The sequence below is a fragment of the Jaculus jaculus genome, chromosome 2, assembly GCF_020740685.1.
Source record: "Jaculus jaculus isolate mJacJac1 chromosome 2, mJacJac1.mat.Y.cur, whole genome shotgun sequence".
NCBI lineage: Eukaryota > Metazoa > Chordata > Mammalia > Rodentia > Dipodidae > Jaculus > Jaculus jaculus.
The window spans coordinates 111,147,479-111,170,760 of record NC_059103.1 but is presented as its reverse complement, the minus strand read 5'-3'; the positions used below and the strand labels follow the sequence as shown (position 1 = coordinate 111,170,760).

Sequence of the window (23,282 nt, the reverse complement as noted above, 5' to 3'; positions counted from 1 at the left end):
CTTTATAAGAGGAGGGCAGGATCTCTGACCACTTGGGAATGCCCAGCTGTGGGTGAGATTTTCTTTCAGCTGGGTCTGGGCTGGCTTGGCCCAGGCCCATCCAGAGGGCCCCTAGCCCTTACTGTCCACATGGGTTTTCATCCTCTCCAGTTTCCACATGGCAGGAGCTCCTTGAACTTTCTTTTTTCTCTTTTCTTTCTGTAGTTTTTCCAGGCCCTCCATGTGGGATCTCTAGCCACATGGGTGCCTTTCCTTGGCTCTGTGTTTTCCTCAATAAATACAAGAATGTAATAATCATCCTTCTCAGTCTTTTTTACTTAATTCTTTAATTAAAATTAGAAACAAACCTAGGGTTTGGGGGTTCAAGGAATTTCCTGGACCTTTTCCACCATGTTATATGTAGGCCAAACAAGCCCAGTTGTTTTTTTGTGGTGCTGGGCACCCAGAGCTATGTATATGCTAGGCAAACACTCTACCAATTGACCTATATCCCTAGTCCTGTCTAAAGCAGTCTTGAATGTATTTTTCTGTAGTGAAAACTCAACAATTGACTTATTTGTTCAATGCTTGTGCCTGATCTAACTAAATTCCCTATCCAAGACATTTCTGGAGACTAAAAGAAGACAGACTTTTTACTATGTAGTGGATTTTACTTTAATTTGAAGGTTAAGCCATGTTCTGCTTAAGACAAGCAAGTGACGACACCGAGAGTTTAAATCTCGCTCATTTATTGTTGCCATTTAGAGGTCCATCCTCCATAGCTGTCTGAACTCACAGGGATGCCATTATACTTGCAATTAGCATCCACCTTCAGCTTCCTTGGAATGAAATTCTTATTGAGATGTGAGGCACGTCAGGAAACAGTGGTCATGTGTAGGCTGGAATGTTTCAGAGCTCATGAAATCCATTGTTAAATGACAAGACACAGTCCATTACATCTTGAGAGGTTAAAGTTTCTAATTTTATATAGACTAAAAAAGAAAATGTGGATGACATCAAATGAAAGTGCAATTAAAATATCTTAAATAAAAATCCACGGTACAAGCTCTGGAAAATTTTGTGAGTTACAAAATGTGGGAAATTATTGCCATGAATTGTTTTTTCTCTCATTTTCCATAAGATAAATTCTTAGGGATTTTTGGTTGTATTATAAAAAATTAATTTTCATGAGTACTTTGACACCAACAAAAGGTGATACTGAAGTAAAAAGAATAATCTGGAAAAACAAAGTAAAGTTATTAAACTACTGATTAATATTAGGTAACATCAACTTTAACCTGGTAAATCCATTTTCAAGAAAGCAGGCACTCATTGTTACTTAACTTTGTACCCAATAACTGCATCAAACTTAACATTGATCTTTTGTTTTACAATGGACAGAAAACGCTCAGGAAGGATCCTGGAAGAAAAAGATAGGTAAAAATCATTAGGAAGTTAATACTAAGTACATTTGCAAACTATCTTCTTTAAATCTTGTTATATTTATGATGTAACATGTCAAATCCATCATAGCTAATGACTAAGAACTTTTAACTCTGTTTGTTTTTTCCTATTAAATTCATTTCTTGTGGGGTAGGGAGATGACTCAATGGTTAAAAAGCACTTCCTTTCAAAGCCTGCTACCTAGGTTCAATTCCCCAGATACCCATGAAAAGAGGGATGAAACATGTAGTGTAAGCACCTGGCATTTGTCTGCAGTGGCAAGAGAGCCAGATACACCCCAAATATACACGTTTTAAATAAATAATACTTTCTTTTCTTTTCTTTTCTTTTCTTTTCTTTTCTTTTCTTTTCTTTTCTTTTCCAACTTAGGGTTTCACTCTAGTCCAGGCTGACCTGGAATTCACTATGTAGTCTCAGGGTGGCCTTGAACTCACAGTGATCCTCCTACTTCAGCCTCCCGAGTGCTGGGATTAAAGGCATACGCCACCATGCCCAGCTAATAATACTTTAAAACAATTCAAAATTAAAAGCTTTAGCTTTCTGTAGGGTAGGAGGACCTAAGCATCTTTTGAAATATACATGCATATTTATTTATTTTTGAAATGAATATGTTCTTGTATTTTTCCAAAGAACTAAAAGTGTACAAACCTGGATAGTTAAGATAGTGGGTTAAAAAAAGAACAGTGAAGTTGGAAAGGAAGTGAAATTAGGAGCTAATTTTGTACGTATCAAATATAATTTGATAATTCAAGATGCCCTTTCGATATTCCAGTAAAAGACTAGCGAAGTAGAACTGCTAAATGAAAATGCAAACCATGCACTTCACTTTCAGCATCCTGCAGGGCAAATGGCTTAACTTTTGCATTGAAATTCCTCGCATGGAAGTGGCAAAGGAAACTGTGCTTTCACAAGGATTTCTGTGCGCAATCTATGGATTACTACATAAGCCCGTGCACAGTGCAGACATGTAGTCAATTTCACTTTCTTTCTCCCAACCTATAGTTAAGACTATTTAGGGGCTTATCTTATTTCAGTAGACCTGAGAGAAAGTAAACAAAATATACAAATCAGTCTAATGATATACAGAGGTCTGCTGGACAGCATTATAATATTTGCAAACTGGACTCCAGCCAGGACATTAAGAGCAGTTACAAACATACTAACAGTAAACAGTGGCATGGGTTGCATGTTGTCTACTCAGTGTGCTAAATATAGTTTATGTGTTCTTTCATTTACGCTTCAAGTCCTGTTCTTGTTTTTATTGTGCAGATGATGAGCTGAGCTTGAAAGAAATGAGGTAACTCCTCTGTGTTCATGTTGCAAGCAAATCACACAAACACAGCTTCACAGACACACTCTGAGGGGCATGAGGTGTCTAGGGCTTAGGATTTACTCAGCTGGCATACATTTTGATGCCTCCGATGTGTCATCACTCAGGGATACAGTGATAAAAAATTGGAGAAATTCTTTCGCTCAGAGGATTACATTGTAAAATAAAAAGGCTGACTCATGTAACAATGTCACAGACACCATTGAAAATGTTATAGGTTTTTCAAGCAGACTCTAAAGCTTTATTACCAAAACCTGCAGGCCTTATTACCCAGTTTCTAACAAGGTACTAGAAAGCTCCCCACACATCATACTTTAGATCTCTTAAATTCCTTCAATCTTTATGTCAGTAATTCTTTCTGTTTGGCATGTGTATGTGTGTGTTATGTGCAGTCCAAGGTTGATATTGGGTGTCTCCTCTATTATCTTCCACCTTAGTTTGAGATAGTCTGTTACTGAATCCAGAAGTCAGTGATTTGGCCAGACTAGCTAGCCAGCCTGCCTGCCTCAGAGCTCCCTGCTCTGCCTCCCCAGTCTTGGGACTCCAGGCATATGCCACTGCATCCAACCTTTGACATAGGTGCTGGGGATTCAAACTCAGGTCCTCATGCTCCCATGGGAAGCACCTGACCTGCTAGCCATCTCCCCAACCCAATAATTCTTAAAATATGTTTTGTGGATCAAGTGCTGGTAGCAGTTATCTGTTAAAATACTGATTTTTAAATGGTTACTTCCATAGGAAATTATCTTGGATTATTTATTGATTGATAAAAATACTCATTTCTGAATATCAAACACCTTCATATCTGGGAATAAGATCCAGAAATTTAATTTTTAAACATTTTTGTTTATTTATTTGAGAAAGACAGAAAGGAGAGAGAGAGAGAGAGACAGAAAGCAAGAGAGAAAGGTTACTACCACTACACATAAACTCCAGACACATATGCTCCTATGTGAATCTGCCTTTTTATGTGGGTACTGAGGAACTGAGCCTAGGCTGTCAGGTTTTGCAAGCAAGCACCTTGCAAGCAAGCGCCTTGACTACTGATCCATCACTCCAGCACAGAAAGAGATTTGTTTTGTTTTGTTTTGTTTTTTTGAGGTAGGTACACACTGGAATGATTTGAAAGTATGGCCAGGATTGGAAATCACCTTGCAAGCTGCTGTGTCTCTCAAAGCCAAGGTCACATTCCACATCAATTCAGAATCTCAGGGCCTAGATCTCAGGCATCAACACTCTCTAGGCTCTCATTCCAGTGTGCGCCAAAGTTGAGTGCTCCTGGTCCACAGAGGTGCTCACCAGGTACCAGTCTCACCTCAATGATTAACACATGGTGTTAAAAATTGATGACATCTTTCACCTCTCATTTTTATTAACTTAAATGCATATAAATCTGAGTGGACAAACGGAGATGCTTCCTTCTCATGCTGACGAACATAGCTGTCACTTACCTTTCCAGTTTTAGTAACGGTGACAGAGAAGCTGGAATAAAAATCATTTTCTGTTCAGTCAAGATCCCCTCCATGAGCTTCTCTACCACATATTCAGGTTCCAGGGTGGAGATCAAGCTGAAACAGAGTCAATGTTCAAATTAAGGAACTTCATTTGAGTTTAACAATGAGAATTTTAGAAGTAACTTGGACTAAAAACTAACTTAGCTAAATTAGGCCATGACAAACTCACTTTGAAATCTTCAGTTATTGTGGAAAAGAAATCAGAAATTGGGCTGGAGAGATGCTTAATGGTTAAGGCAAATGCCTGTGAAGTGTAAGGCCTCATGTTTGATTCTCCAGGTCCCACGTAAGCCAGACGCGCATGGTAGTACATGCATCTGGAGTTCATTTGCAGTGGCTAGAGGCCCTGGCATGCATGCTCTCTCTCTCCCCACCTCTCTCTGTCTCTAATAAATAAAAATAAATTTTTATAATAAAAAAGAAGTCAGAAATCATTATATAATTTTATTCTATACTATGTCTTTATTGAACAATGTCCAACATGTCTGAGAAATTAAAATATGATCAGTATGTGCCTCGTCCCTCTAGGTCCCTAATCTCTGCATAGAATCATAATATGTATTAGGTCTTAATCTACCTTTAGCCCTGTTCCTGAGAATCTTGTCGCATCTTGCCTGTGTAATCACTAAGATATATGCACTCAGACTAGCAGCTGGCCTCTAAAGGTGACCTTTAAAAATCCGGGCGTAGAGTAAGTGTTCTTAAGAAGACAGTCATATGAGTTGGTCTTCATTTTCTTTAATTATTTATTTATTAGCAAGGAGAAGACACAGAGAGAGAGACAGTGTGTGTATATTGGGTGTGCCAGGGCCCCTAGGCACTGCAAACAAACTCCAGGTACATGTGCTACCTTGAACATCTGGCTTTATGTGGTCACTGGGGAACTGAACCCAGGTTGTTAGGTTTTGCAGACAAGTCCCTTAACTGCTGATCCATCTCCCCAGACCCTAGTCTTCATTTTCTAATGTTTTATTAATTATTTATAAAAGATACATAATCAAATATGCTCAATAGTTTTGCCAAAGTAGTATCTTGGAGAGACAGATTTTAAATGCTTGTGATTAGTTTAAAATAAGTAGACAAAAAGTGTTGAAGTTCTTTAGAAATATATATAGAATAGTTCATTCAGGAAAAAAACTGCTCTGAAGTAAAATTAGGACAACTGAAAACTGTACATAAAAGTGAACATGATAATTAAATACATAAAGGAGAGGACAGCTTAACAATACATAATATGATCTGTTATTCCTAGCAGGAAAGTCATTTATTAGAATACCATGTGCACCAGAGAACCCTGAAACAATACACTGCACATGAAACATTTGGAGATGAAAGAAAAGAGGAATTATGATGATGAACTCATGGCTTTTGGCCAAATGGACACAAAAGACAAAGGCAGTGGAGGCTTGTAAGCAGGTATCGGTGCTAGGGAGGATGTATCCTGCATGGAAGGTTGTGAATGAAAGCCTTCCCATGACAGGTCATTTTGTAGCATCTTCCTGTCAGCCTTGCATCAACCACGAGCTCAAAATCACCTGTTTGAACAGTGCAGTACACTGGGCGTTCCTCACTACCCACCAGGTCACTGCAGTGACTGGATGCTGTGACACCCGCTCTAAGGCTCTGAGCCCATCACAGGATTTCTCATTGAAAAGCAATGTCCCAATGTCCATCAAACATGGTTTGAAAATGCCAAAAGAAAAGACTTTCAGAATGGGAATGGTGGTGCACTTCTGTAATCCCAGCACTCGGGAGGTTGAGGTAGGAGGATCACCATGAGTTTGAGGCCATCCTGAAACTACATAATGAATTCCAGATCATTCTGGGATAGAGTGAGACCCTACCTTGAAAATCAAAAGAAAAAAAAGAAAAGAAAAACTTTCAGAAAAATTTCAATTTCTTGGTAAGATAAAAATTGTACTCTCAGCTGGGCGTGGCAGCACAAGCCTTTAATCCCAGCACTCGGGAGGCAGAGGTAGGAGGATCGCTGTCAGTTCAAGGCCACCCTGAGAGTACAGAGTGAATTCCAGGTCAGCCTGAGCTACAGTAAGACCCTACCTTGAAAAACCATCACCACTACCACCACCACCAACAACAAAAAATTATAATCCTCAAAATGTCAGTACTTGAAAATACTCTCTTCCAACATCCTAAAATTAATGAGAATTGCAAACTACATTAAACAAATAAATGTTCATTACAGATTTTTGTAGGAACTATAATACTACTTAGGGCCAACCTGTTGGAATGGAGAAGGATATATGTGGGAGAGAAGGAAAGTTGAAGAGTATTTTCAACTGAAGGACAGTGTTATTTTATCACTTTGGTAACAGATTAACCTGGGGAAAAACATTTTGACTTTAAAACTCAGGTTTTTGTTTTTACTAGGCACAAGGCAGTGGCATGGTGACCAATGTTTAACAAGTAGTTCTGCAGAGGACAAAAAATGCAAATTTACAGTACTTGCTGATTCCATGATGAAAATGGTCCCAACCACAGCTGATATAAGCCACCAACCTAGCACCAGCCAGCACCAGCTCCTCAGCAGCCAAATGATGATTATGAAGAGATACATGCAGGTGAAACCACAGAGGAAGTGGGGAGAGGAGCAAGAGTGCTGCTTCCATGGTGAGCCTGACAATCAGCAACAGGGTGAATGAGACAGACACTAAGGATATTCAACATATACCAAACCAGAAATCCAGAGGCTCCTAAGAGTTCATCACTGAAGTAGACTTGAAAAACACCCATCAAGGCTCAGGAACTTTTGCAGAAGTGGGGGCAGAAAGATTATAAGAGCTACAAGTTGGGACATCACACCCAGAGGCATTCCCTCCCCTGAATAACTGCTGCTCTCACAATGCATAACCCTCAATGCCATGGGGAATAGCAGGGGGCCAGGGAGGAGGGAAAATATGGTGCCAACACATGATGTATCCATGCAAAGCATGATCTTAATAAAAAAAATTTAAAAAGAAGAGAAAAATATCAAACCAATGATGTGTAAGTCCACATTGAGAACTGGGGGCCCTGGTGAGCCTCCTGCCTCAACCTCCAGACTAGATCTACACAGAGTGCATGCACAACTTTACTCTCTTACTTTTGTTTTCTAATAAAATTGTGTCTTAAAATAGATAGATTTTGTGCAGCTGAGTGTGGTGGTGCACGCCTTTAATCCCAGCACTCGGGAGGCAGAGGTAGGAGGATTTCCATGAGGTCAAAACTACTCTGAGCACAAAGGGGAAGGAGATCAACGCAGAGAAAAATCAACTCCTACCAAATCAGAGAGCCAAAGCCTCAGAGGTCCCCAACACCTCAGCACTGAAGCAGACCAAAAATGAATCCAACATGGCTCAGGGAAATCTTGCGGAAGAGGGGGCAGAAAGAATGTCAGAGTTACATTTTGGGTCATGATTTGCAGAGACATTTATCATACTAATAACTGGGGGCTATCTCCACAATGCACGACCCATTTTCATTAACAAGGAGGGTCTAATGGGAGGGGGTAGATCACAGATGAGCCTAAATAATGGTACCAAACTGCCTGTATTCACTGAAATGAAAACTAATAAATTAAATTAAAAAAAAAAACAAAAAAACTACTCTGAGCCTCCCTAATGAATTCCAGGTCAGTCTGGGCTAGAGTGAAACAAAAAACCAAGTGAAAAAAAAAAAAAAAAGATTTTGTGGGTTTCATGACATTAAAAAGAAAGTTTAAGAACTAAGTGAAGAGACAGCCTACAGAATGGGAGAAAGTCTTTGCTGGCTATACATCAGATAGAAGATTGCTATCTAGAATATACAAATAACTCAAAAAACTAAATAACAAGAACCAAACAACCCAATAAGTAAGTGGGCTATGAGCTGGAGAGATGGCTTAGCACTATGGTACTTGTCTGCAAAGCCAAAGGACCTAGGTTCAATTTCCCATGGCCCACATAAGACAGATGCAGAAGGTGGTGCATGCATCTGGAGTTTGTTTGCAGTAGCTGGAGGTCCTGGCATGCCCATTCTCTCTCTACCTGCCTCTCTCTCTCTTTCTCTGCTTCTTTTTCTTTCTCTCTCAAATAAATAAATAAAAATGTCGAAAAAAGTGGGATAATAAAATGAAATATAGATAGGTATTTCCATAAGTATGATATGCAAAAGAAGTTTTCTAAAACAGAACCTAAAAGGCATGATGGGGGGAAAAAAACAGGAAAAATATGCATACAAAATGTGGCATGTATCTTTATACAGAGCACAAATGTGCTTAGTTGTCATCTTCTTTATTTTTATTTTAATTTTTTGGATATAAGGTTTCATCCTAGCCCAGGCTGACCTGGAACCACCTCTATAGAGCAGGCTGGCAACTCAAGGCAATTCTCCCATCTCAGCCTCCTAAGTGTCAGGACACACCACCATGCCTGCCTCAGGTATTCATTTGAAAACTCTGTAGCTTCACAGAAAAGTGAGCAGAGACTATAAAGCAGACAATTATACAGGAAGTCAAATGAGCTAGTTATTAGGATAAAAATAAAGATGACTCTGCATGTCGGGAATTGGCAAAGCTGGATATGGCCAAATGTGTCTCTAGCCCTAGTCTGGGTCTGAAACCAGAGAAATGCTGGGATTTGCTGACCACAAATAGCAACTCTGAGTGGAGGGAGAAACCCCATCTCAAGGAAATATGAACAAAAGAGAAGGGCAACTGAAGTTCTCCTCCAGCTTCTGTAGGCATGCACCTCCACTACACATAATATACCACATCAAAGCAAAATCACACATGCAAAAAGAAAAGGGAGAAGAAAGGAGACTGGTAAAGGAGTAGCAAGAAAGAGGCTCTTTCTGCACTATGGGTGAAACTGGCTTAACAGTTCTAAAGGAGAGTTCCCAATATGTACAAATAGTTATAATTCCTGAATAAGTGAATTGATGTAGTAGTGTCCCTCCAAGAATCTACCTGGAGATCACCCAAATATGCAAAGATTCTTTCACAAGGATATTCATGACAGTTTTGCTATGTTGAAAATCTGGGGCTGGACACCAGGAGTGGTGGCACACGCCTTTAATGCCAGCATTTGAGAGAGAGAGGTAGGAGGATTGCCATGAGTTCAAGGCCACCCTGAGACTACATAGTTAACCCCCGGTCAGGCTGGACCAGAGTGAGACCCTACCTCGAAAAACAAAACAAAAAAATCTGGGGCTGGAGAGATAGCCCAGAAGTTAAAGGCACTTGCTTGCAAAGTGTGACAGGACAGGTTTGATTCCCTAGATGCATAAAGTGGCACATGCTTCAGTCACTCATTTGCAGTGGCAGGAAGCCCTGTGCGCCTATACTCACTCTCTCAGAAATAAATAAATAAAAAGAGGAAAAAAATCTGGAAAATTGCAATCAATCTTAAAATTAGCACTAGAGAACACTACTGTTTGAAATAATCAATGTAAATTATGATAAAGCTCTGTATTTTATGAACATGAAATATGACTGTAACCAAAGGTATATCAACTGCATTGACAAACCTCTGCTTACTTCCCTTAGTATTAGGTCATGGTTTGCTTACTGCTTCCAATGACTCATGTGTAATATATGCTGATTACTTAAAATTTAGAATATTAGAGAGAGAGAGAGAGAGAGACAGAGAGAGAGAGAGGTGCAGACAGACAGAAAGAGAATGGGTGCACCAGGGCCTCTAGCCATTACAAATGAACTCCAGACACATGTGCCACCTTGTGCATCTGGCTTACGTGGGTCCTGGGGAACTGAATCTGAGTCCTTAGACTTTGCAAGCAAGCACCTTAACCACTAAGTCATCTCTCCAGCCCCAGATTTCGACGTAGAAAATCAAAACATTTACTTATTTGCAAGCGGGGCGGGGTGAGTGTGAGTGCGCTACCGCCGCCTATCACTCACTGCAAAGGAACTGTAGGCGCATGCATCACTTCGTGTATCTGGCCTACAGAAAAATGTTTACCAAAATGCTAAGAGAAGGGCTAGGGAGACGGCTGAGTGGGTCAAAGCACTTCCTTGCACAGCCTGAGTCTCAGGAGCAGTTTCCCAGTACCCACGTAAAACCAAATGTGCAAAGCGGCACATGAGTCTGGGCTTTATTTGCAATGGCCCTTGCATGCCTTGTGCTCTTTCTCTTTCTGCCCCAAATAAATAAAAGTATTAAAAAGTAAACCCAAAATGCTAAGAGTAGATTCTATTAGATAAAGAAAACTCAGAAGTAAGTTTTCTGGTTAGTATTTTCTGTAATGTTGGAATTTTAAAAAAGGATATTATGACTACAGTGACGTTAAAGTTAATTCCCAAAGACTAGAAACTATCCTTTGATTTCGTTTTTGAATCAAGGAGTGTTTAGTTTGAAATTCAGTTTGGACGATAACCCAAGGGGAAGACTTTTCTACCTTGCAGCACCAGAATCATCAGATGCTTTTGAACCTCCGATGCGCCACCCCACTCCCCTACCTCGCCCAAACTCAGTATGACATGTCATCTCTGGGTGGGGAGCCCAGCATGTGTCCCAGGCATTTCTGGTCACATAAATGTGCCATGCGAACCTGAGAGCTACGGCTTACACAGGAAGAAACAAAGGAAGGGTTAAGTTCACCGGCATCATTCCTGTCATTCCCTCCCTCCCCCTCTCTTTGTAGCTCCACCTGTTTTCCCACCAGTGATGCGAGCTGAAAGGGAGGTTGAAGTAAAGGCATCGAATGTCCTTCCCGGATTGCAGCTTTTAGGAACACCCACTGACTAATCTTTTGTCTGGATGTCGGTCTCAACTTACTTGGTACTCGGGTTTTTGATGAAGCCAGTTTTTATGAAGTTAGGGCAGAGGCACGATGTTTTAATTCCCGTTTTTCCCAAGGCCACCAGTTCTTCAGTCAGACCTTTGTGGAACCCGACCGCAGCAAACTTGCTGGAACTGAAAAGAGAATTTGCAAGCAAAATGTAAGGCTAGCTCTCCCTAGCTCCGCGCGCCCTCCTCCCCAGCGGGGGCGCCACCCGCAGGGTTCCCGCGCGGGCCTGCGGGACCCGAGTCCGGTAAACGTCTGTCTGGACGCGGGAAAGCCGCACACACACTGACACCGTATTTGCTACGTGACAACATCACTATCACTTGGATTTCAGTTAAAAGTTGTGATAAGAAAATTGGGGGAGAATCCAAATGCAACTGTAAGTGGTTTATTATTTATTAGCAAATATCCATGGAATTCCCTGGAAAATTCTCCTGAATAAATCCTATTCTTCCTTTAGGTTCAGCTTTATTTCCTCAAGGAGACTTTTCCTGACCCATACTTTTATTTTCTCACTATATGGTAGTCTTCAGTTTTCTGTGATAGCATGTCTTGGATTTGCTTATAACTAAATTTTTACCTGAGGTTAATATTTTAAAATTTTTTGTCCCCTACACTAAAAAAAAAAAAAAAAAAAAGGCCTAGACAGAGCATGGCTCTTACTAAGTATTCATTAAATATTCACCAAACATATGAATCATAGTGCCAGTAAGTCTTCCAGTGCTGCTTTCATTTGGAAACAATAGTGACATTACTCTAAATAGACATTATTTTTCCAGATAGTTAAACCCATGTACCATAAAGTTCACTTACTCAAGGTTTACAATTCATTGGCTTTGGGATGTCATATTACTAATTTAAGAAATTATCATAAAATATATAAAATTTGTCATCTTGAGTATATAGTCCAGTGACATTAATTACTAGATATTTTGTATACTCTTAGTAATTATGCAAAGTATCTACAAATTCTTATCAGTCAACTTGTATTTTGGAAAACAGAAAGCTATGGAATGTTTTCTCTTACTCTTTTTAAATTTTTTACTTTTTTATTTTTTGAGGCCAGCCCAACAGACTGCCTTGTTTTATGCAAGAGTAAGAGAGAGAGAAAAGAATTGGCATGCCAGGACCTTCAGACACTGCAATTGGGCTCCAGATGCATGCACCCCCTTGTGCACATGCGCAACCTTGCGTGCTTACGTCATTCTGCATCTGGCTTAAGTGTGACCTGGAGAGTTGAATATAAGTCCTTAGGCTTCTCAGGCAAATGCCTTAACCGCTAAGCCATCTCTCCAATTCACTTGGCTATTTTTTTTTTTTTTTTGCTTATTTTTATTTATTTGAGAGCAACAGAGAAAGAGAGAGATAGAGAGATTGGGCACGCCAGGGCCTCTAGCCACTGCAAACAAACTCCAGACGCATGAGCCCTCCTGTGCATCTGGCTTATGTGGGTCCTGGGGAATTAAGCCTTGATCCGGGGTCCTTAGGCTTCACAGGCAAGCGCTTAACCATCTCTCCAGCCCATCGCTTGGCTATTTTTTAAAGCGTAGAAATATATTGACGCCTTAAAAGACTGTTAGGTCCAATTATGAGGTGAAATTTTTCTATACATTAAAAATAATAAGTAACAATAATTATAGCTAAAATTAATTACTATATACCAAACACAGTCCTCAGTTATTCAGATGATTGAACTTACTTTTAAATATTTTTTGTTTATTTTTATTTATTTGAGAGCAACAGATAGAGATAGAGGCAGAGAGAGAGAGAGAGAGAGAGAGAGAGAGAGGGAGAGAGAGAGAGAATGGGCCTGCTAGGGCCTCCAGTCACTGTAAACAAACTCTAGATGCCTGTGCCCCCTTGTGCTTCTGGCTAACGTGGGTCCTGGGGAATCGAGCCTTGAACCAGTGTCCTTAGGCTTCACAGGCAAGTGCTTAACCACTAAGCCATTTCTCCAGCCCAGATTGAACTTATTTACTCCTCACTGCAACCTTATGAAGTACATACTATGGTGAGCTCAATTACCAAAGCATAAGTCAGGGCTCAGAGCGATTACTGAACATGTCCAAAGGTAAAACATAAATGGAGAAGAATCAAACTTTAAACATGGGCATTAAGCCAAACCTGCATGTTCTATATCTAAAGGTGACTTGGCTTCCAACTAAACTAAGAAGCAAGTGACAAAGTGGGAGACATCTGTAGCATGTAAGACAAGGATAAAGCTTAAAACACAGTAACTGGGGGCAAGAGAGATGGCTCAGTAGTTAAGGTGCTTGCCTGCAAAGCCTAACAACCTAGGTTCGATTCCCCAGTACCATGTAAAGTCAGGTGCACAAAATGGTGCATGCGTCTGGAGTTGGTTTGCAGTGGCTGGAGGCCCTGGTGTGCCCATTCTCTCCATCTATCTGTCTTCTCTCTCTTTCTCCTTACAAATAAATAAGTAAATAAAAATAAAACCATAGCAACTTGGGCTAGAGGTATAGCTCACTGTAGAATGCTTGCAGAGGTACCAGGTCCAATCCCAAACTTTACACAAAAGGAAGAAAAACAAAACAGAAAAAGAGACAAGTTTTAAAATCAATAACATAATCGTGTTATAATCCCTAGGGTAAAGACCATGAATAAAAATAGTTAAAAACAAGCTAAGTGTGGTGGTGTATGCCATTAATCCCAGCACACAGGAGGCAGAGGGAGGAAGACCGCTGTGAATTTGAGGCCAGCTTGGGACTACAGTGAGTTCCAGGTTAGCCCAGGCTAGAGTGAAACAATGCCTCAAAACAAAACAAAACAAAAAAAGGAAATAGTTATAAACAGTTTTAAATATCTGTGGTGGACAGCAATCATATCCCCTCATTCTGGACAATCATTGTGTCCAAGTAGCAAGATGGTCTACACACTGAACTACAGGACTACTTTGAAGGTACTTTGGGGATTTCATTAAACTGTTAGTATCTATTGTGCCACTAGAGGGAGACAGCCTGTTGGAGGCTGGCTACAGGGTCAAAAAAATTCCTCTTTGGGTTTAGAGCAGCTTAAGTTTTTTTTATATTTCTTCTAACTGCAAGAATCCTGACAATAATGGATAATGTTTGTTATATCCTGAAGGAACTTAAAATGATGTTGACATATATGTCTGTTAACATGCACAACTTGATTGTTTTAAACTAAAAATGCAATATTAAGTGAAGATTTTTGTTTTTGTTTTTTGAGGTAGTGATTCACTCTAGCTCAGGCTGACCTAGAATTCACTATGTAGTCTTAGTGTGGCCTCGAACTCACAGTGATCCTCCTACCTCTGCCTCCCGAATGCTGGGATTAAAGACATGTGCCACCACTCCCGGCTCCAAGTACAGAATTTTTTCAGACGAGGTCTCACTGTGTAGCTCAGTTTGTTCATTGAACTTGTCAAATAGCCTAGACTGACTTAGAACTTGTGATCTTCTTGCCTCGGTGCCACTGTGCAGGGCTAACTATAGATTTGATTTTACTGTTCTTGTGCAGGGGAATCAAACACAAACAAAACATAAACAAGCTAGGCAACTACTTTCCCACTGAGCTATAACTCCAGTCCTTAGTTATTTATTTTATTAATTTATTTTTGATTTTTCAGTATAGGCTCTCATTCTATCCCAGGATGACCTGGAACTCACAGCAGTCCTCCTACCTGTTTCCTGAGTGTTAGGGTTAAAGGTGTGAGCTACCATGCCTGGCAACTTATTTATTTTTCAGGAGATAGGGTCTCACCACATGATCCCAGCTAGACCTGAACTTGTCCTCTTGCTTCAGCCTCCTGAGTATTAGGCCTGCAGGCTCATGGTGAGATTTTAGGTGTGCATTACCATGTTTGTCTCTAAATGTAGACTTAAAAAAATACAGGACTATCTGTGTTTAAAATGTCCTAAAAAGTTGTTATTTCTGCATGGTGATATTATCAGTAAATTTAACTTTATTAAATTCTGTTTTCTGATTTTTCTTAAGTGAACCAAAAGAGCAGAAGCAGCTCAGAGTTAACCTCAAACATGTTAAAGCAAAAGTAGATATTTTGAGCTTCAGGGTGAATTATATACGTATATATGAAACATAAAAGTGAGATTACCAAACTGGGCGTGGTGGCGCACGCCTTTAATCCCAGCACTCGGGAGGCAGAGGTAGGAGAATCGCCATGAGTTCAAGGCCACCCTGAGACTACAGAGTTAATTCCAGGTCAGCCTGGACCAGAGTGAGACCCTACCTCAAAAAACCAAAAAAAAAAAAAAAAAAAAAAAAAAAGTGAGATTACCTTCCCACCCTTTGTAACATTACAGCAAATTCTTCATTCTAGCCTCAATTATTATTATTCCAAAATACTCATTTAAATAACATTTCATTACAAGCTAATGTGCATGACTCAGTTTTGCTGAGTATTCCCAAACTGGCTAGTTCGTCTGACAAAACATATTTGTCAGCAAATTGCTTTCTTTTTAAAATCAAGATACTAGTGAAAAAAAAAAGAAAAGAACAGCTACCAACAGAACACATTTTATAATAGAATCAAGACTCATCCTTCCCCACCATGAACCCAGTTCTGTTATCTTGCGTTTCTCACATTAATCACTAAAACTGTTCCATTAGAACTCCTAAAGTAAGATGAATAGATGATTAGAACTATCATAAAGTCTCTAGCTGTAGCAGTTTCAGACACAGTATGTGAAGGCTAGGCTATAGGGGAAAAGAAAGAAAGGACTTTGTGTCCCTTTCATTTTTTTTCTAACAAAGAAGAGCTGGAAGATATCTAATTAGGCCCTTGGGAGCAGTACTCTTGAAACTGAGATGTGCAGTGAGCCCTCGTTGTTTTGTGTGAATACAGAGAAATGGTATTAAAACATAAAGCCAATAAGCACCCGCTTATTACTGAATACATGCAGAATTTTAGATTCTGTGCTAACTATATTGTGTAATTAAAATTTGATGCTCTTATAAAAGTGGCTTGTGGATGAGGAAAATAAAGACTAGAAAGATCTCACAGCAAGTAAGTGATTAGGCCACTATTCATAATATCATTCAAATAATACTATGCTGGAAGCATCTTAAATGTTCATAAACATTAGAATGGGCAGAAAAATTGCTTGTGTAGTCACATGATACAAGACTAGCTAGCCATGAAAATGATCAAATAATCAAATAATAGCTACGAATGACAACACAGCTACATCTCACAAATACAGTGAGAATCCATGTATATAAAGATCAAAACCAGGCAAAATGAACCTGTGGCATTACGGGTCAATACTGTGGGCACCTGTTAGTGGTGACTGGGCTAAATTCTAAGAGGGGCTCCTAGGACCTATATGATAAACAGATATTTCCCCCATGGAGTAATTCATTGAGCTGTGCACCATTTAATTGCCCATCTCTTACTAGTTCTGCCTTCTGCTGGCAGAGTCTTTGTGTCTCTGGGAAAGTTTTACCACTGATGAGATGCAGAGCAAAACCCAGCCAACTGAAATGAAGACAACTGCCATTGGTTAAGACTACAGGCCAGGAACAGCGGGGTTAGAAACCACAGCTGTCTCTCGGTGGGAAGTACACTAACCGTTTTTTGTGGTTGCAAACCTGATTGGTACCTCAGATGACACCCCTGTGTGAATGTGAAATGCCATTTTTCTTGGTAAGCTCTTCTACTGTCATCTTTTGGAAAAGATGTTCAACTATAAACAGAGCAGGATGTGAACACACACCAGAGTCATGCAGTGGACATCAGCATAACACTCCCATGCTGACAGCACTCAGCGGGAGTTTTTTTAGTTCTTTAGGACAGAAGGTATAGGAAAACTTTTCAGTGACTGGATTACAATTGGACAAATTCCTGCCTCCACTCTGGGACAGGATTCTAGTTGAAACGAAGGGACTAATAGCTGATATGCTGTTAATCCATCCAAATGTTTTGTGCAACTCTTCCATCTCAGCAACCTCAAGTCTATTATCATGATAACATGATAAAGGTAGTTCTCATGAGACAGGATAAGAAATCTCACGGGGCCCAGTGGTGGTGGGGGGGTGACGCCTTTAATCCCAGTACTCAGGAGGCAGAGATTAAGAAGAGATAGGAGGATGGGTGTGAGTTCAAGGACAGCCTGAGACTACATAGTGAATTCCAGGCCAGCCAGGGCTACAGGGAAACCCTATTTCAAAAATAAATAAACAGATAAAATCTCATATGGGTTAAACACAGGAATCAATTAAGGAAATGTCACGCCCGCCTCGCCAGCAAGGAGGACGCCACAATCAGGATTCTTCTGAACACACTTTATTAAGGACTGCCAAACTGCTAGATGCTAAGACGCGAAGACCCAGAACCACGAAAGGCAACTGTTTATATAGGGTTTAGGCTGCTTACCCACAAATGATTGGTCAACTGTGGATATGTGGCCACCAGTGATTGGTTACTTTCTGGATGCCTCATTAGCATCGGCCCGCAACGGGTTGGAGCATGCGCACTGTGCTAAATTTACACCAGCTGTGACCAATAAGAGGCCAGAAACCGGCGCCAGCTTGTAATAGCGTCTGCGCGGCTCCTAACATATCCCCCTTCTTTTTTTATTATTTAGACACCAAGGGACCAAATCACCGATCTAGCCTTTCCCACTTCTGGCAACAGGCGATCAAGGTTATAAGGCCTTGGAAAACTCACAACTCACCTTATCCTGTGCAATGAGTTATTCCTCAAGGATGTGCAAAGGCTGAGTGTGAAATAAAACTAAAAGTCTTATGCCTAACCTGGTGCAATGAGAATAAGCTCTCAGGGTGCAAAGGCCACAAGACAGCTCAAACAAAGGGAGAAAACGTCCAGGTCAAGCAATAGCAAAATTACACACAGGCACATCATGCAAGTACCAACGAGGCCCAGAGTAAGCACCAATCACTGGTTTCAGCTCCCTATTGTTTCAGAGTTATCAATCAAGCATTAGGTGAATGTCCTGATTCCAGTGCAGCAAATGCTTGCACTAGCATAGCATTGTCTCTGAGTCTTTGACTTCGCAATTTACAGAAACACCAAAAACACCCGATTGCAGCAGCAATCATAAACAGCATCATGGAACCCATTCCAGCCCATTCCTTCAAATAAAGGGTAGCTTTCTATATCCAGTCCAATTAATAGAAGTTTGAACATCCAAAGTATTAGCTACATTAGCTGATAAATTATTCAAAGTCGCAGCAGTTTGTATAGTAATAGCAGCCACAATGGCTGTAGTAATCCCAAAATCTCTTTTGATTCTAAACAATGTCATAGAACTAGGAGAACAGCATATAGTAATAGCAGCCACAATGGCTGTAGTAATCCCAAAATCTCTTTTTGGTTCTAAACAAAGTCATAGAACTAGGAGAACAGCTTCATGTATTACAGGTAGAGGTTTTGGGAATACTGAGAGTATTCCCCAAAGGGGTTCTGTCCATATCCCCAGCAGGTTGAACAGGGGTAATATCATCAGCACAGCAATCACGATCTTCATCCTTTTCTGGACTCTCTTTGACCACTCGCGTCAGTCTGGCAGGAACCCAAATGGGATTGTCTTGATCCTGTGGAAAAACACAAACAGCTCCCCTGGATCTTATTAAAACAAGATCCGGGCCCTTCCATTGATTAGATATAACATCTTTCCATTTTATTTTTTCTGAAACTGGTGATGGTGGCAGACAATGCCTGTCTGCTGCTGACCTACCCATCACGTCCAAATTTAAAAAATTAAGTGTAAAAAGAGCCAGGGAAATAGTTCCTTTAGGTCCCAACGTCGTGGGGCCTATTTCCCCTTTTTGTTTAGATAAATATGTCTTGAGTGTACCATGAGCACGTTCCACAATCCCTTGTGCTTGTGGGTTATAAGGTAATCCTGTCTTGTGTTCTACACCTAAGCGTTGACAAAATTGCTGAAAAGTCTTTGAAGTATAGGCCGGACCATTGTCTGTTTTAAGACTGTAGGGTTTTCCCCAAGCAGCCCAGGCCTCCAAGCAATGAGTGATGACATGGGACACCTTTTCCCCAGCAAGGGCTGTGGCATGTATAATACCAGAGTAAGTATCCACAGAGACATGAAGATATTTCATTTTTCCAAAAGCAGGAATATGAGTTACATCCATTTGCCACAAATGTAAGGGGCGCAAGCCTCGAGGATTAATGCCCAGACAAGGAGTATGTCTGAACTCTGCGCAATTAGGACATTGGAGTACAATATTTCTAGCTTCAGCTCTAGTTAGCTGAAATTTATATCTTAAAGTTTGAGCAGGAACATGATACAGTTTATGAAAATCTACAGCAGCTTCGTACCTGTTTGCAACCCAAAAAAGGTGTTTTGTGGCGACATCAGCCAATTCATTAGCTCTAGCCATAGGGCCAGACAACAGAGTGTGAGCTCGAATATGTTGTATAAAAAAGGGATGACACCTATTTCTAATAGAATTTTGAATATCATAAAAGATATGTAATGGTTATCTATTTCTCCAGAAAAGGTGCATCTTAAAATGGCCCACATATCAATAGTGGCACAGAGAGTTTGAACTTGAAATGTAGTATAGGGAACAATGATTGTTTCAGGAAATTTGGCAAAATGTGTGATGGCTAGTTGAAGTCCTTTTAAGGCAAGCTCTGCAACTAACGTAGGATAATGTCCAATAACTTTTCCTGGAGAGGAATGAGAATGGACCCATAACAGAGGTCCATCCTGCCACAAAACAGCAGTGGGTAACAAGGATGATTGTATTATACACAGCGAAAAAGGTTGATCTTCTGTTATTCTAATTAACTGAGAACTTTGTATAGCCTTTTCTATTTTTTCTAATACCTTAATAGCTTCAGGATTAAGATTACGAGGAGAAGTAATGTGAGCTTCTCCTTCCAAAATTTGAAACAAAGGTTTTAACTCAGATGTGGGAATCCTCAAAAAAGGTCTAAGCCAATTAATGTCTCCTAATAATTTTTGAAAATCATTTAAAGTTTTTAAATGATCTCTACGGATTGTGACCTTTTGAGGGGTAATTTTATCAGGATATATTTTTGTACCTAAGAAACTACCTATTACTCCTTCTTGTACCTTTTCAGGAGCAATTATTAAACCTTTTAATTTTAAAGATTCATTTAATCTCGAATAAGCTACTTTTAGGTCCTCTTCAGATTGCCCACATAATAAAATATCATCCATGTAATGGCAAATTTTTATTTTTGGAAATTGTTGTCTTATTGGCTTAATGACATGAGAAACAAATAATTGACAGATAGTTGGGCTATTGGCCATGCCTTGTGGCAGGACCTTCCACTGATATCTAGCATCAGGTTCCTCATGATTGACAGATGGTAAAGTAAAGGCAAATCTTTGTCTATCACTCTGATGCAAAGGGATGGAGAAAAAACAGTCTTTAATATCCACTATAATAAGTTCCCAATGTTTTGGCAGCACTGACAATAAAGGCAGACCTTTTTGTATAGGTCCCATAATTTGCATTTGAGTATTAATAGCTCTCAGGTCATGTAAAAGTCTCCATTTTCCTGACTTTTTCTTGATCACAAAAATAGGAGTATTCCAGGGTGATTGTGAGGATTCTAAATGTCCCTGCTCTAATTGTTCCTGCACAAGTTCTTTTGCTGCTCTTAATTTCTCGGAGGTGAGAGGCCATTGGGGTACCCACACAGGTGCCTCCGTCACCCAGGGTATGGGCAAAGCATCCTCAATGGCCCCTAGGAAAAACCCAGTCCTTTTCGATCTAATTTTTGAGTACCAGTCACAGGCTCTGGACTTCCTTGTGACATTTTTTCCTAATCCTTTTTCTGGAACACACCCCATATCTCTCATAATTTGTTGACTCTGATTAGAGTAATCATTAGTCAATTTAAACTTCATCTGATGTAAAATATCTCGTCCCCACAAATTTACTGGTAAAGGGAGTACATATGGTATGAATTCTCCCACACGTCCTTCATGATCCCTCCATCTTAAAGCCTGAGCACTTATACTAGGAGAAGACTCATATCCCAACCCTTGTAGAGTTTGTGAAGACTGATTGACAGGCCAATTAGAAGGCCACCATTTGGTGGAGATAATACTAGTATCTGCTCCCGTATCTAAAATACCAGAGAAAATTTTTCCTTGAATAATTAACTCCAAGGTTGGTCTTTCATCCAGATCCAGTGAGACATAGGCACATCCTCCTCTGGAGGATCCAAGACCTTTTGTTCCTCTAATATCCTTTTTATAAGGGAACAAGCCATGTAGGCTAGGCAATACTAAAAGCTGAGCAATACGATCCCCACAGGAAATAGAAGATATCCCTCTAGGGGAAGAGCACAGAATTTTTACTTGTCCTTCATAATCCTCATCTATAACTCCAGGGTGAACAATTAAGCCTTTCAGAGCTGAAGATGAGCGTCCTAGCACCAAGCCTACTGTATCAGAGGGCAGGGGTCCTTTAAAATATTTCTTTTGGCTTGCAGAAAGAAGTTCCCTCCATGTATCTCAGTACTTCTTTCTTTCTTTCTTTCTTTCTTTCTCTCCTTCTTTCTTTCTTTCTCTCCTTCTTTCTTTCTTTCCTTCTTTCCTTCCTTCTTTCTTTCCTTCTTTCCTTCCTTCTTTCCTTCTTTCTTTCTTTCCTTCTTTCCTTCTTTCTTTCTTTCTTTCCTTCCTTCTTTCTTTCTTTCCTTCCTTCTTTCTTTCTTTCCTTCTTTCTTTCTTTCCTTCTTTCTTTCTTTCTTTCCTTCTTTCTTTCTTTCTTTCCTTCTTTCTTTCTTTCTTTCCTTCTTTCTTTCTTTCTTTCCTTCTTTCTTTCTTTCTTTCCTTCTTTCTTTCTTTCTTTCCTTCTTTCTTTCTTTCTTTCCTTCTTTCTTTCTTTCTTTCCTTCTTTCTTTCTTTCTTTCCTTCTTTCTTTCTTTCTTTCCTTCTTTCTTTCTTTCTTTCTTTCCTTCTTTCTTTCTTTCTTTCTTTCCTTCTTTCTTTCTTTCTTTCCTTCTTTCTTTCTTTCTTTCCTTCCTTCTTTCTTTCTTTCTTTCCTTCTTTCTTTCTTTCTTTCCTTCTTTCTTTCTTTCTTTCCTTCCTTCTTTCTTTCTTTCTTTCCTTCTTTCTTTCTTTCCTTTTTATCATTACCCTTCATTACATTTTGTTCCTTCCTTTTATTACCTTCTAAATCTTTAACCTTAGTTTTCTTTTTACCATTAACCTTAGTTTTATTTTTACCATTAACCTTCATTACATTTTGTTCCTTCCTTTTATTCTGTTTTCCTTTTTGTTCCCTTTTTTCTGTTTCTGACATACTGTCCTGATGTTCCGCTAAAGTCCTCTGGCCCTCTTTCACTTTAATGAGCACACAGGGCAAGAAGAAAATCACAACAATAGCATCAACCTCCCAGGGCAGCATACCTCTCAGAAAAAAGTCCGGATCCGTCCGTCCCGTGTGTCAGTTCTGAATCCTCCTTAAAACAGGGGTCTTCGCTGGTGCAAGATGTTCTTCAATTCCCGGGGTTTCGGCACCACTTGTCACGCCCGCCTCGCCAGCAAGGAGGACGCCACAATCAGGATTCTTCTGAACACACTTTATTGGGGACTGCCAAACTGCTAGATGCTAAGACGCGAAGACCCAGAACCACGAAAGGCAACTGTTTATATAGGGTTTAGGCTGCTTACCCACAAATGATTGGTCAACTGTGGATATGTGGCCACCAGTGATTGGTTACTTTCTGGATGCCTCATTAGCATCGGCCCGCAACGGGTTGGAGCATGCGCACTGTGCTAAATTTACACCAGCTGTGACCAATAAGAGGCCAGAAACCGGCGCCAGCTTGTAATAGCGTCTGCGCGGCTCCTAACAAGGAAACACATGCTCACATACCAATAGGTCAGTAAGAAGGGAACTGCAATATGCCCAGCTGCTGATGCCACGGTGACAATATGACCATGATTGTTTGCCATCATCACTGGAAGAAATGTCTTCGTAGTCTAAAAATAGTTTTCATTAAGTGGAAAAAAAAAAAACAGAGGTTATGATTTAGATGGAGAATAATTGAAAAGAAAGATATATACTTAAAATACTGTTGCTGGTGTAAATGAAAACACCCAAATTGACAACTATGACATTATAAGACAAGTAGACAAGATGCCACCATCAGAAAACTAAATAAAACAAAGATACGGAAAGCTTTGAGAATCCATCTCATTTAAAACGCTACCTTCTTATACCCTCTAACTCTCCACCTCTCA

The 23,282-nt window shown here is 40.0% G+C and overlaps 1 protein-coding gene across 1 annotated transcript in view; it reads right to left on the bottom strand.

Moving 5' to 3' along the window:
- Window positions 1-711: 711 nt before the first annotated feature.
- The window catches only part of LOC101606975 (estradiol 17-beta-dehydrogenase 11), a 34,909-nt gene continuing 12,338 nt past the window's right edge, over window positions 712-23,282 (bottom strand). Inside the window, exons 4-7 of the mRNA XM_004661602.2 lie at window positions 22,915-23,021; window positions 11,058-11,195; window positions 4,225-4,341; window positions 712-1,399 (exon numbers count right to left, since the gene is read on the bottom strand). Of these exons, the coding sequence (XP_004661659.1) occupies window positions 1,315-1,399; window positions 4,225-4,341; window positions 11,058-11,195; window positions 22,915-23,021 (447 nt within the window). The 3' untranslated portion in view covers window positions 712-1,314. The remainder of the gene's footprint in view (window positions 1,400-4,224; window positions 4,342-11,057; window positions 11,196-22,914; window positions 23,022-23,282) is intronic.